At 45.3% G+C, this 13,536-nt stretch overlaps 1 protein-coding gene across 1 annotated transcript in view; it reads left to right on the top strand.

Moving 5' to 3' along the window:
* The window catches only part of insra (insulin receptor a), a 34,744-nt gene extending 22,740 nt beyond the window's left edge, over positions 1-12,004 (top strand). Inside the window, 12 exon segments of the mRNA XM_066682053.1 lie at positions 116-314; positions 1,694-1,977; positions 2,515-2,654; positions 3,573-3,732; positions 3,892-3,991; positions 5,076-5,143; positions 6,313-6,542; positions 7,477-7,587; positions 8,054-8,213; positions 8,584-8,713; positions 9,338-9,472; positions 9,562-12,004. Coding sequence (XP_066538150.1) covers positions 116-314; positions 1,694-1,977; positions 2,515-2,654; positions 3,573-3,732; positions 3,892-3,991; positions 5,076-5,143; positions 6,313-6,542; positions 7,477-7,587; positions 8,054-8,213; positions 8,584-8,713; positions 9,338-9,472; positions 9,562-9,913 — 2,069 coding nt within the window. The 3' untranslated portion in view covers positions 9,914-12,004.
* The last annotated feature ends 1,532 nt before the right edge of the window (positions 12,005-13,536 follow it).

Below are 13,536 nucleotides of genomic sequence, written 5' to 3' on the forward strand. Positions count from 1 at the left end.
ATCTGTTTGCACGGCTATTAAATACCCCAGGTGTGTTTTTCTGTGTTGTTAATGTTATGTTTCAGGAGGTTGGACGTAGCTGAGGTCTGAAGTTTTTTTGTTTGTTTGTGTTCAGGTATGAAGCTGCCGTCTCGAGCGCCGACGCAGGTGGACAGCGGGGAGGAGCAGAAGTGGAACCAGACAGAAGAACCAGGCCAGGCAGGGCGCTGTTGCGCCTGTCCCAAAACTGAGAAACAGCTGAAGAAGGAGGCGGAGGAGTCGGAGTACCGCAAAACATTTGAGAATTACCTCCATAACGAGGTCTTCAGGATCAGGTGCGCTCACCTGGGCCCAACAACCCAGAGCATTATTTCGCCCCTACCCGCCCTGTAGTGTACTCTGTCAGAATGACTGTGTAGATCATATGAACATTACAGAACATTATATCACACTCTATTCTTCCTATAGTGTATTACACACTTTCAGAACGACTGTGTGGATCATATGAACATTATAGAGCATTATATCGCCCCCTACTCTTCCTGTAGTGTATTACACTCTGTCAGAACGACTGTGTGGATCATATGAACATTATAGAGCGTTATATTGCCCCCTACTTTGCCTGTAGTGTACTACACTCTGTCAGAATAGCTGAGAGGGGACCTTTTATGAAAAAAAAAAATCCCTGTTACCTGTTATAATACTTTATTAATATAGATATTGGGTGTGTGTTAATGTTGTGATGTGTAGTGTAATGAGTCCATCAGGACCTTGAACCCATGTTTTTGTCCTCCAAAGTCTCACGCATCTCTGAGTTTAGTCTGCGTTCTGGAGGTCAGAAGAACAGAGGAGCGTTAGATAAATGAGTGCAGACTCTTCTCTATTTTTACACAAAATGTTTAACCCTGCTGTTTTCCAGAGGAGTGTTTGAGCTCAGAGATACCTCATTGATTCATGTGTGAATTATATAGTGATCATTTTAAATTGAATCCAGTATTTTAGGTTTTTTTTTCACATTTCCACGTGAACTCAGAGGGATCTGATTAGATGAGACACGCTGAGCGTCTTTAACTGCTTCTGGACTTTATCACAGGAGCCATGAACCTGACGAACGTCCGCAGCCTGTTCTCCCTTATAAATGCCTCCCTAAAACTGTACTGTGAGGTAGTGAATGCATGACTCATGGTGGTAAACGGTGAATGTGTGATGTGAGGTTCTGTGAAGGAGCTTCTCCTCCTGAGAGCGTTCGGCTCTGTAACGCCTCGGAGAAACGTCTGAGTGCTCTTTTCCTACTGTGGTTTTATTAAGTACAGGGACAGGGGAGAAGTTTCCAGGCGCTGTAGTCATTAGGTGGTGGTTTACCATCAGACTCTCCAGGAAACCACACTCTCAGTTTACATAGTGCTCCTCTGCACCCTCCGGTGGCAGTACAGGGACTACATGCCTTTAGATTTTACTTTAGAGTTTAGTTTCACTAGAGTCTGCAGCACAGAGAGACAGACAGGCAGAGATAGATAGATGGAGACCAAGAGAGGGCTAGATAGTGACAGAGTAGTAAGTACATAGATTTCTTTAGCAGGGGTAGACTGTGTGTGTAATATAATTGAAATAAGGCTAATATGACACATCCAATCAGAAGAGTGTTCATTTGCATATCATTCTAAACTCCAGGCCACTGAGTGGACAGTGAACTGACCTTTACCTGTTTCCTCAGACCCCCTCGGCTGCGCAGGTCCCCGATGGGTGTGGCCAACAGGACGATGTCAGACCTCCTGACCACTCCCCCGCTCCTGCCCAACTTTTCAGCCACGCCCAGTCCAGAGGAAGAGGCGGAGGCCAATAAGATCACACAGTTCGTTTACTTCAAAGAGTCCACGGTCATCTCCAACCTGCGGCACTTCACCAGCTACCAGATCGAGATCCATGCCTGCAACCACCCCACTGACCCGACCCGCTGCAGCATGGCGGCTTATGTCAGCGCCCGCACCATGCCCGAGGGTAAACGCCAACAGCTTGCACGGGTAGCCAGGGCTTCTTCTGAACAGAGGGGTGTTAATCAGGAGGGTGTTTCTCTTCACTGCAGGAGCAATCTCTCCTGGTGCTTTTCCACTGCATAGTACTCTACTGGTTTATACTGGACTCTAATGGTCTCTACTGGACTTTACTGGTCTCTATTGGACTTTACTGGACTCTACTCTCTGATTGGTCACTGGTTGTTGTTGTTATTGTTGTTTGGGACTGAACACAGCTCCGTCATCAATTCAGACAGATCAGTAGAGTTTGTTCCTTCCTTGTTGCAGCATCCAGCTCTCGCTGGATTCTTTCGTCGGCCACTGATCCAAGGAGCGTTTGAACCTCTTCAAAAGTCCAGTGGAGGAGAGTCAAATAGGGACATGCAGTGGAACAGCACCAGGGATGATGCTCTGGATCCTACTGGATGGAGCTCATCAGTTCAGAGAAGCCCCAGCCCAGTGTTGGAGGTGTTTTGATTACATAAGTATGTTTCTGATTTGTTTTTGTTTGTTTGTTTTGTAGAGCATGCTGATGACATCATTGGGCCGGTCACATTTGAAGTGACAGAGTTTTCGGTTCATATGAAGTGGGCGGAGCCTAAAGCTCCCAACGGCATGATTATCCTCTACGAAGTTAATTACAAGAGACTCGGAGACACAGAGGTCTCTCTCTCTCTCTCTCTCACTCACACACACGCACAAAAATATTGGAGATTCTGATGTACACTCTCTCGCTCTCTCTTTGCTGTGGCCCCTGGGGTCGCTTTTGTGTTTGAAGATGGTCATCTGTCATGTCCTAGTGAAATCAGCTCTTATAAACAGGTTATTTTAGCGGTGTTGCGTCAGCTGTGTGTTCGGTTGCCATGGAAACACACTCAGGGTTTGGGGGTCAGTTCGCTCCTGACGGCAGTATCGACCCTAGAGAGACACGGCTATTAGGATGGTAATTACAGAACCTGAGCGGAGGCGTGGGGAGGACATCAGTGGGAACGGGGGGCTGGGGGAGGACTGACGTGCGCTTGGTAAACTGCGTTTATTATTATTACCTCTGCTGTTAACACATATCTGACCCTTATTTCCTATGAGTTCACACTGTACCGACTAAACCCCTGAGTCATTCTCCTTGCTTTAGTAAACATGACCATTAAGACAGCTCCACTGTCCACTCCGGTCACTCTGTAGTTCTACATGTTGTTCATCTGTTATTCTGCATACATTATACCCCACTCCCCTGCCCCTTTCCCCCTGTTCTTCAGCTCTCAGGACCACCACAGAGTAGGTGTGATGTGGTGGTGGATCATTCTCTATGCTGCAGTGACACTGACGTGGTGGTGGTGTGTTAGTGTGTGTTGTGCTGGAGTGAGTGGATCAGACACAGCTGCTGGAGGTTTTAAACCCCTCAGTGTCACTGCTGGACTGAGAATAGTCCACCGACCAACAATGAAGGACTAGAGGACGACCGACACACACTATGCTGCGACAGATGACCTACTGCAGTGTGTCCCTCAGACCTGCGAGGGGAGGTGTGTGAGATGGAGAATGATGTGTGTGTGTGTGTGTGTGTGTGTGTTATATTTCCAGGAGCTGCATCACTGTGTATCCAGAAAAAGTTTCATCACAGATGCAGGGTGTAAACTCAGAGTGGTGCATCCTGGGAATTACACGGTTCGCATCAGAGCCACGTCCCTCGCGGGAAACGGGTCCTGGACTGAACCAACTCACTTCTATGTTCAGGACCCCCGTACGTCACAAATACAAGCAGTCTGTCACACACAGACACTCACACACTTCCTCTCTCTCTCTCACACACACACACACACACACACACGTACCCACTTTCTCTCTGTAATATTTTAATGTAACTTGAACAAAGTGTGTGTGTGTGTGTGTGTGTGATTAGGTGTGAACCCGTCCATGCTGAAGATTGTGATTGGACCTGTGATCTGCATCATCCTGCTGCTGCTGATGGCACTTGGTGGATTCATCATGTTCAAAAAGAAGTGAGTAGAGAGAGAGAGAGAGATAAATGATTAAGGGTAGTGGGTCTGAGGTGATTGCCTCTTAGTAGCACATTTCTTTGATGAAGTACAGAATAAGCAAAGCCACGAGGAGCTGCTGCCTTTACAAAGAAAGTTTTGAATATCCATCTACAGGTAGAAACACAAAACTGAGTTGTGAACAGCTATTAACTGATATCTACCGGTGTCTGTAAAGTACACGTTCATAACATCAGGAAAGAACATAAACATCAGCTCAGACTCCTCTAAATACTGCAGAGTTTAACACAGGAACATTTAAACACAACTGGCTTTTTCAGCAGCTTCCTTTACTTTCATCAATAACCAGGCGTTTCAGTTTGGTTCATTACAGACTGTAACAGGCGTTAGTTAATGTTTTTACTTTATTTTTGTTTTGAGATGACGCTTGCTGTCAGGAAACTCACTACACCATCTCCCCACATTCACAGTGTGCACATTCTGTCAGGAAAGCAGTACAGACCCATAGCCCACAGTTTCAAAGGGAAACACAGTAACAACAGCAGCTCCCTCACGTCCTAGTGCATCCAAGGTGCATTACAATGTTAATATGGAGACAGAGAGAACCTTTGGTGAAAATGAAAGAATTGAGGGGGAGGGGCAGGTACAGCCCCTCTAAAACAGGTCTAACCACATCCAACACCAGAGGAAATTGGGAGAGTGAGGCAGAGAGACAGGGAGAGAGAGGGTCCCAGCAACGTAAAGAATTGTAAGGTAAGGACGCATGCTAAGTTTAGAGAGTCAGTCCGTGGCAGTGAACACACACACAGCCGAAGCAAGGGCTTTGCTCAAGGGCACTTCAGTCAGGGATTAATTTTTTATGAACCAGTGACCCATGGGCCTAAAGCTGGCTTCTCTGACCTCGAGGCCAGGCCGCACCCCTCTGTTCGGTGTTAGAGGCAGTGTTAGACCATGAGTAGGTTACGGTTGATGGCAGGGTAGCAGTAGGTTTGGTTAATATTGTTAGGGTAGAGGTTAGTTTAGACTTAAGTTTAGGCTAGTAGTAGTCTCCATCAGGTGGAAACAAACTTGTGTGTGTGTGTTTTAGACAAACGGAGGGACCGACGGGCCGCCTGTATACTTCACCAAACCCAGAGTACCTCAGTCCAGACGAAGGTAAGGAAACGTGGCTAAACTCTGTATTATCTCTGACCCTTGACAAACTACACTCCACCAAACACAACTGCCCTGATCTTCCCCCACAGCCCTCATACGGAGTCACACTGGGGCCAAAAGGTTTGAGAACAGAAAGGCTGAGAATATGAAGAAGAAATAAAGACGAGGAGAGCGCTGTCACTCATCTCAAGAGTTGAATAAACCTGAAACGAATATGTCAGTGTTCTCCATCCTGTATTTTACTTTAGAATCACAGAGTGCTCCTCGCTCAGGTGTGTCAGGTTGAGGATGTCTCTTTCGCTGGAGACGTTCTTATTGGACGTGAGTCGGCTTCACTAGAGCCTTAATCTAGAGAGAACCTGTGGATGAAACGAGACAAAGTACAGAGCAGGAATGTGGTGCACTGGTGTTAACAGTGAACTTTCACCCCTCAAGAGCTTTGAACTGACTCACGGTTAGAGAATGTGTGTGCGTGTGTGTGGGAACATTTTCTCCATCACTGCTTTTAGTTTTTATCTCATGACGATTCACAGTCCAGTCCGTAGAGACAGACCATAATAATCACAGTCTCATTTCACACTCGAGCTTCTGTGGTAATTCAAACAGTGAATAAAAACTCACGTAAACAGACAAGCAACATTTGGGGGAGGGTAGGAAACCACCCCCCTCTTACTTCCAGTACAGAGCTGTAGGGGGAGCCCATGACCCAAAAATACCAAATCTTACCTAATGTTCCCTTTGTTTTGCTCCTGGGGCACCCCCTTGTGTAATTAATGTCTCCAGCACTGTACAGAAATCAATGCGGAGAGAAGGAGGGGGTGGTTTCCTACCCTCCTCTGAAAATTACATAGTGTAGTTTCTACAGTGCCAATAGCAACGTGAGAGGCACTGTTCTCCCTGTTACAGCTCAGTGAAGTATCACAATAATTTTGAGGCTGGAATTGATTTTGAAATTGAAATTGATTTAAACAAAAATGAAGTGTTTATTATCCACTAAAACTGTCACCAGGAGAGATGTGGAAAGGGTTAAACACACACACACACACACACACACACACAAGAATAAAGATGTTGGGTTTATTCTGATATTTTATGGTTTGTTTGAGTAAATAAACTCAATAAAATAAACTGCTGCTGTGTGGTGAAGCCTCTTGTCCCCTTGTGTCCAGTGTACGAGCCGGACGAGTGGGAGGTCCCCCGGGAGAAGATCAACTTGCTGCGGGAGCTCGGGCAGGGCTCTTTCGGGATGGTTTATGAAGGAATAGCGAAGGACATTGTAAAAGGAGAGCCTCAGAGTCGAGTGGCTGTAAAAACAGTGAACGAGTCGGCAAGTCTCCGGGAGCACATAGAGTTCCTGAACGAGGCCTCCGTCATGAAGGCCTTCAGCTGCCACCATGTGGTGAGGAGGACACGGACACAGCACAGACACAATGATATAACGTACAACGGGCTGCCTACATGGCGGCAGCCTTCTTTAATTCAGATTTAATACAGAATGTACTGCGTTCACACCAAAGTGAATTGCAACCTTTGCCATCCGCTGACCGCTTTGGAGCACGGTGTCCCTTTACAATTACAATCAGAATTAGAATTAGAATCACTTTATCGGCCAAGGTGCTGCACACAGAGGAATTTGTGCTCTGCATTTAACCCAATACATGCAGTGAAACACACATTTACAAACACTAGTGAACACTAGGGGGCAGTGAACACACATGCCTGAAGCAGTGGACAGCCCTAGCCACGGCGCCCGGGGAGCAGTTGGGGGTTAGGTGCCTTGCTCAAGGGCACTTCAGTCATGACCTGCCAACTCTGAGGATATCTATTGGATAAATTTAAAGATTAAACCAATGTCCGCATTTCATTAAAAAGATTAAACAAGTGTTATTACCCCCCGCGAGTATTACAGATAAAGCCTTACCCCTTACCCCATGCTTGGTTTGGTTTAATACCTGTCTGTAACCGTACAGAGACGTGTAAAGGACAGAGTAGAGCTGAAATATGTCATCATTCTCTCCTCTATTTTGTCACTGAGTTTATTTGGGGCCCTTTCCACGCAGCGCTGATTGGCCATCGCCATCGTTTGCCGCTCACTTCACCTTGTTCATGTGGCTACCGCTCCTAGAATCCTCCGCATGGAGCTTCCGCTTCAACAGGTGGCGCCACCAAAACCCATCACTTCGCTACATTTCCAGGCCACTAGGTGTCAGTATAATGACTGTTAGACAACATGAAGAAGAGTCTGTGGAGAAAATGGAAAATGTCAACTCCTTTAAATGATGGAGTCCTGACAGGTGTGTTGCTGTGGTAACTGCTGTCTGATCTGTCGTCAGGTGAGGCTTCTGGGCGTGGTCTCTAAAGGCCAGCCTACTCTGGTGGTGATGGAGCTGATGACCCATGGAGATCTGAAGAGCTACCTTCGCAGCCTGAGGCCTGACTCTGAGGTTAGAACACGAACACACACACACACACTTGTAAACTATGTCCAAAGCATTGCAGACACCCGTTATGTGTGAGTTTAGCTCTTTTTCAATTGCAGTCACATTGATTTGTTTTTTTATAATCTCAGTACAAAAGCATGAACCGCTCTGGAGCAGCTACACATGAGCCTAAATTCACCATGCCTAATGCTAAAAGTCCGTCCAGAGGGGTATAAATCAGTGTTCTCTGGAGTGATGGAGCTCTGCCCAGGGCCTCTGAGATGAGCTGGAGTTCATCCTGCAGTAGACCTGTGTAATGCTCTTGCCATCAAATCATCACTGCAGTCTTCTGGTGTCTAGTGTAAAGCCTTCCCTGACACACACTGAATGTAAAATGTAAAATCAGTCACAGTTATACACCACACTTTAAAACACTTTAAAATATATTTGTACATATGACAGTAATTGTGTGTGTATGTGTGTGTGTCAGAATAACCCCGGGCGCCCTCCCCCCACTCTAAGAGAGATGATCCAAATGGCAGCGGAGATAGCGGATGGCATGGCGTACCTCAACGCCAAGAAGTTTGTGCACAGAGACCTGGCGGCCAGGAACTGCATGGTGGCAGAGGACTTCACAGTAAAGATCGGAGGTGCTGAGCTTATCTCACAGCTGGAACATCTGTTTATGCTCGGACACCCTTTATTATCCTTTATTATCTTGGGTTATGTCAGTGAGGGCGGGGCTTAGTCACAGATCATTGGGACACATCGACTGTGAACCTTTCAGTAAGATCCGACCAATCACGGTAGTCTAACTCCACCTGTATCCGTGGATTTGTCGTTTTCCCACAATGGAGAAATTCCAGAAATTAACCCTTTAGAAGTGGATTTCTATAAATGAGCACAGCTTTTTAATTTCACCGTACAACATACACACAAATGCACTTAACCCATCTGCAGCAGTGAACACACACAGACACAGAAGTTATGAACAGTAACCTGAAGTCTTTGTCTCGGCAGATTTCGGAATGACTCGAGACATCTACGAGACAGATTACTACAGGAAAGGAGGCAAAGGTCTGCTCCCAGTTCGCTGGATGGCCCCCGAGTCACTGAAGGACGGAGTGTTTACTGCTCACTCAGACTGCTGGTTAGATCTCACACACACACACACACACATACTGAAAGAGACTGCTCGTTAGAGTCACAAATACACACACACACACACACACACTCACTCACACTCAGACTGCTGGTTAGATCACACACACACACACGTGCGTGCGCACACGCACACTCACCCTCAGACCGCTGGTTAGATCTCTCACACACACACACACACACACTCTCACCCTCAGACTGCTGGTTAGATCACACACACACACACACATACCTGTACACACATACACACTGAAAGAGACTACTGGTTAGAGTCACAAATACATACACACACTCTCTCACACTAAGACTTATTGTGAGAGAGTGATGCAAAAACACACACAGAGGGCTGATATTGATGCTGTGTGGACGCTGTAGAAGCAGAGGTCTGCAAATACATACTTTGATCCATGATCCAGACCAGGGTTTTCTGGTGATCGGCCGGTCTGGCTGCCTGGTCAGTCATTAGCAGTTAGAGCTATAGAGTCATACCAGGTGGCTATTTTAAAATCCTGGCATGGAATCTGGATCCAGGGTCTGGATTTAAGGACCTCATTGTTTACTGCAGTGCCTCGAGGGTCTGAAACTGGTGTGTGTTATGTGTGTGTGTGTGCAGGTCATTCGGGGTTGTCCTGTGGGAGATTAGTACGCTCGCGGAACAGCCGTATCAGGGTCTGTCTAATGAGCAGGTTCTGAAGTTCGTGATGGACGGAGGGTATCTGGACCGACCGGACAACTGCGCTGATCGACTGTGAGTTTGGAAAGAAGGGAGTTTTATGTTTTACACACCCCTCTCCACACACCCCAGTGCTGAATCTGTGTGTGCTTCTGTCCCCTCAGACACAGCCTGATGCAGATGTGCTGGCACTACAACCCCAAGATGCGCCCCACCTTCCAGGAGATCATCGAGATGCTAAAGGAGGACCTGCACTCGTCTTTCCAGGAGGTGTCCTTCTTCTACAGCGAGGAGAACAAGCCGCCCGAGAGCGAGGACTTCGATGTGGACCTGGAGAACCTGGAGAACATGGAGAGCATCCCCCTGGATCCTTCGTCCTACTCCCTGAGACAAGGGAGTGCCACCGGAGACGAGGAACTGAGGACCGGCTACGAGCAGCACCTCCCCTACACTCACATGAACGGAGGAAAGAAAAACGGACGGATTTTAGCCCTCCCTCGCTCCAGTCCCTCTTAATCCCTCCCTTATCAGCTCCACAAGCTACAGAGTACTCACACTGCACAAAAACACGTCTCCACTCTTGGGTTCAGACTGAGTCCGCTCCGTTTTTCTCACATTTCTCATGTTTCTCGTTTTCTGAGACTTTTTTAAGATCGCTTAAGGTTTTCTTCTAGACGTTTTCTACTTGGAAAGTGAAACTTTCATCAGTGAAAATAACTTAAGTTTCTCACGTTTCTCATATGGAGATCTTTGTGAGAAGACTGTGAGATTGTTTAAAGGGGATTTCTCAGCTTATAATTGAATTTAATGAAGGAAGTTTATCTTTAATCCAGTCAGTTTCTAACGTTTCTCATCGGGAGGTTTCTGCTGTTTTCTTTCGGTTTATTACGGTGTTATCATTACTTTTTCATAGAAAATTATAAAATGATGCATGTTTTCTAGACGTTTTACACCGGTTTATGGAAGGAAACATGGACACAGCGACACTGGTGTTAAGCAGGGATCACTGACTCCAGTGACGATGTTTCTGATCAGTATGGTCCATGTCAAAGTTTATTACAAAGACCAAGAAGATCCGACATTAACTCTGAGCTCAGAGTGTAGACGCTGGGTGGTCTGTCAGTGGTGGGTGTGGTCATGTTCACAGCGCAGTGTCTGGCCGCCTCTGATTCGTCAAACTCTGTTCTAGAAGCTGAATGTCCCCCATTAAAAACCTGTGAAAACACTAGAAGCTCAGAGTTTCATACTGAGACTCCGACATCAACACTGTTCACCTCTCGCTGAACAGCGCCCCCTGTGGAGCAGTTCCTAAAGGTGTATAAGCGAGACGTGTGTCATTAAAAGAGTGAAATTACCCTGAAATCCACTCAGAGATAATTCCACTTGAAACATTTACAGAAAAAGTGCCGCGATCTCCCAGTGACCTACAGAGATCTCCAAAAGAGGGATGTCAGAGATCCACTGGATCTGAGGTGATTTCTCTCAGTGAGACAGGACTGTTCAGTGTGCAGTGCTCTTTTACAACCGTCACTTTTATCGGATCCTACGGTCCCATTCTAGCTACAGACAACACTCAGGACTTTAACTTCTCCATTGTGCGCGCTCTCTCTCTCTCTCTCTTAAAATCTTTTTCTCTTTTTTCTCCCTGTCTCTCCATCCCACCTCACCCTTTCTCTCCTTACTCCCCCTATCCGTACCTAATCCTCAAATATCTACCTATCTGCCTCATCTCTCTCTCTCCACCCTGAACCATAATACAAGGTGCCATCTTTCATTTCTCTTTTATATTTAAAGAAGGAGAACATGAAACAGAAGAATGTACATCCTTTTCTTCTTTCTTTGTTGATATTTTTTTAAGAACTGATCATAAATGGAACAAACTGTGAACTTGGAGACTGCTCTGTCTCTTCATCCTCGTATTCCTAGGACTCCCCCTCCCCCACAACACACTCTCTGGTGCAGGATTTCTTCCTGGAAATATGACAGAAAAGATGGAAAAAGGACTGATGGAGAACTAAAGTGGCCTTACCATGTTTGTAGCCTGTGTCTGGGTCTTTGTTTTGAAGGTGGACCTCACAGAACAAACTGTTACAGCCAGAGAGTCTCCACTTCTCTCTCTCTCTCTCTCTCTCTCTCTCTCTCTCTCTCTCTCTTCTCTCTCTCTTCAGTATTCCAGTTCTCACAGAGAAAAGGGTTCTTCTTATTTATTTCTCATCCTCTTTCGTGTCGTGTTAAAAACACGAGCGGCTGAAGGATCTCGGACGTTTCAGACTTTAAACAAAACAAACACAAAGTGAACACCGTTCCTGGGTTCCACCAGCAGCTGCTGCTTTGATTATTTTAGTGGTTCTTGATGCTGATAAAGAGAGAAATTGTGTATGAATATATTACTAATGTTTTTCTTTTTGTTTTTGTACATAGTCGACACGTTCCCGGTTGTAGAAAGGTTTTTATTTGTTTAAATGTCTCGTGTCTGATCTGTATATTTTTTTTTTTTCTAATTCAGAAAACATACTAATCCCGGCGGAAACTGTTTAGACGCCTTTTTCTTCAGATGTTGGTGATGTTTTCTGCCGTTAATAAAAGCAGCCGGATGCGGCTGAGACGAGCGTGCGGATGAGTCTCTGTCCTCTTTCCTCGGGAGTTATGTTTAAACACAGGTTTCAGTCTTGAACTTTACATCTCAACAACTGTGTGTGACACTGACGTCTCTGAGGCTCAGGTCCTGGGTGGGATCCTCTCCTCGGGTCACTGTCTGTGAGGAGTGGGGTGTGCTCTCCCTGTGTCTGGGTGGGTTTCCTCCAGGTTTCCTCACACAGTCCAAGCACAAATGATGGTATGTGGCGTAACTGAATGAGTGACTGGGTGATGACACTCTACAGGTGTGAGTGGCAGGATGAGTATGTGACACTGTCCACAGTTGTATGTGTGAGTGACAGGGTGTGTGAGTGAGTGAATGTTTGAAACTGTCCACAGGTGTGAGTGACTGGGTGAGGGTGTGGTGCCCACCACAACCCTGATCAGGAAGAAGAGCTTAAGATGGAGGAGTAAAGGGCTGAACATTTCATCTTGAAAACCTGAAATAAAGGTTTCCATCTGACTAAGGCTAAGCTGTGACTAATCAGCAGCTAACAGATTAATTTAACCTGATTTAACTTGAAAACCTACAGTGGCCTGTTTTTTTGACTAACTTAATAATGAAGATTGCATTGATATTTATTTGTCTCTCAAATTTGCCCGTTTATGGAGTGATTGGTTAATTTTAGACAATTTACCCTACTCCCTTACTCGTAACGAATTTAACAGGATTTGTCAATATTTTAAAAATGATAGTGCCAAGAATATAATGTTTGGGTTATATATATTCTACATGCGCTTTATATTCTCAAAAAATAATAATATTTGTGGTGTATTATGTTGAATAAATTGTACGAGTTTTATTTTGTGAGCTACTGTGAAATAGTGGCTCTTTGTTTCCATGGTAACGGAACTCCGCAAACGTAGTTAAAATATATATATATTTTTATGTAGTAAAAAGTGTACCGTATAACTACAAGTAAACCAATATCTAACGCTTTATACATCAACATGAGAACACAAATCCTAGCTAAAAATATCGTTAACAATAAAATATAATACGATTTGAATTCAACTTTATTCAAGATATGCGCACATTCCAATTTTAATTTGGATTTTCAGAAATCTATAAATGTAGATATGCGTTGTCTGCCGGACGACGTTTTCATAGATATTTATGAAAATATATATATTTCAGAGGCGATTGCTCTAAAATAAGTGATCAAAAATATATACTGTTGTGTGTACATGTCATTGAATAAAAATGCACTACAACGTGCTCAACTTTTGTTCAGAATCAGCTTCTTATCACTGGTAAAGACGTGGCTTTCCTCTCAATCATTCCCGCAGCTTCACAGTGATTTAAACAGTTCAATAGCGAAGGGCAGTGAAACGAGATGAGTCATGGACGCTCAGCTTCTGCATGATGATTGGATGATCTGTCTGAGGCTGAATCCCTTTTTGATTGACAGCGAAATGAGCGAATCAGCGATCCCTTGGTGTAAAGATCCGTGGGAGCATTACATTTTCATTCTGTTCTGAGTTGAACCGGACACTTTCTT

This window comes from Hoplias malabaricus, chromosome 9, assembly GCF_029633855.1.
Source record: "Hoplias malabaricus isolate fHopMal1 chromosome 9, fHopMal1.hap1, whole genome shotgun sequence".
In the NCBI taxonomy this organism is placed as follows: Eukaryota; Metazoa; Chordata; class Actinopteri; order Characiformes; family Erythrinidae; genus Hoplias; species Hoplias malabaricus.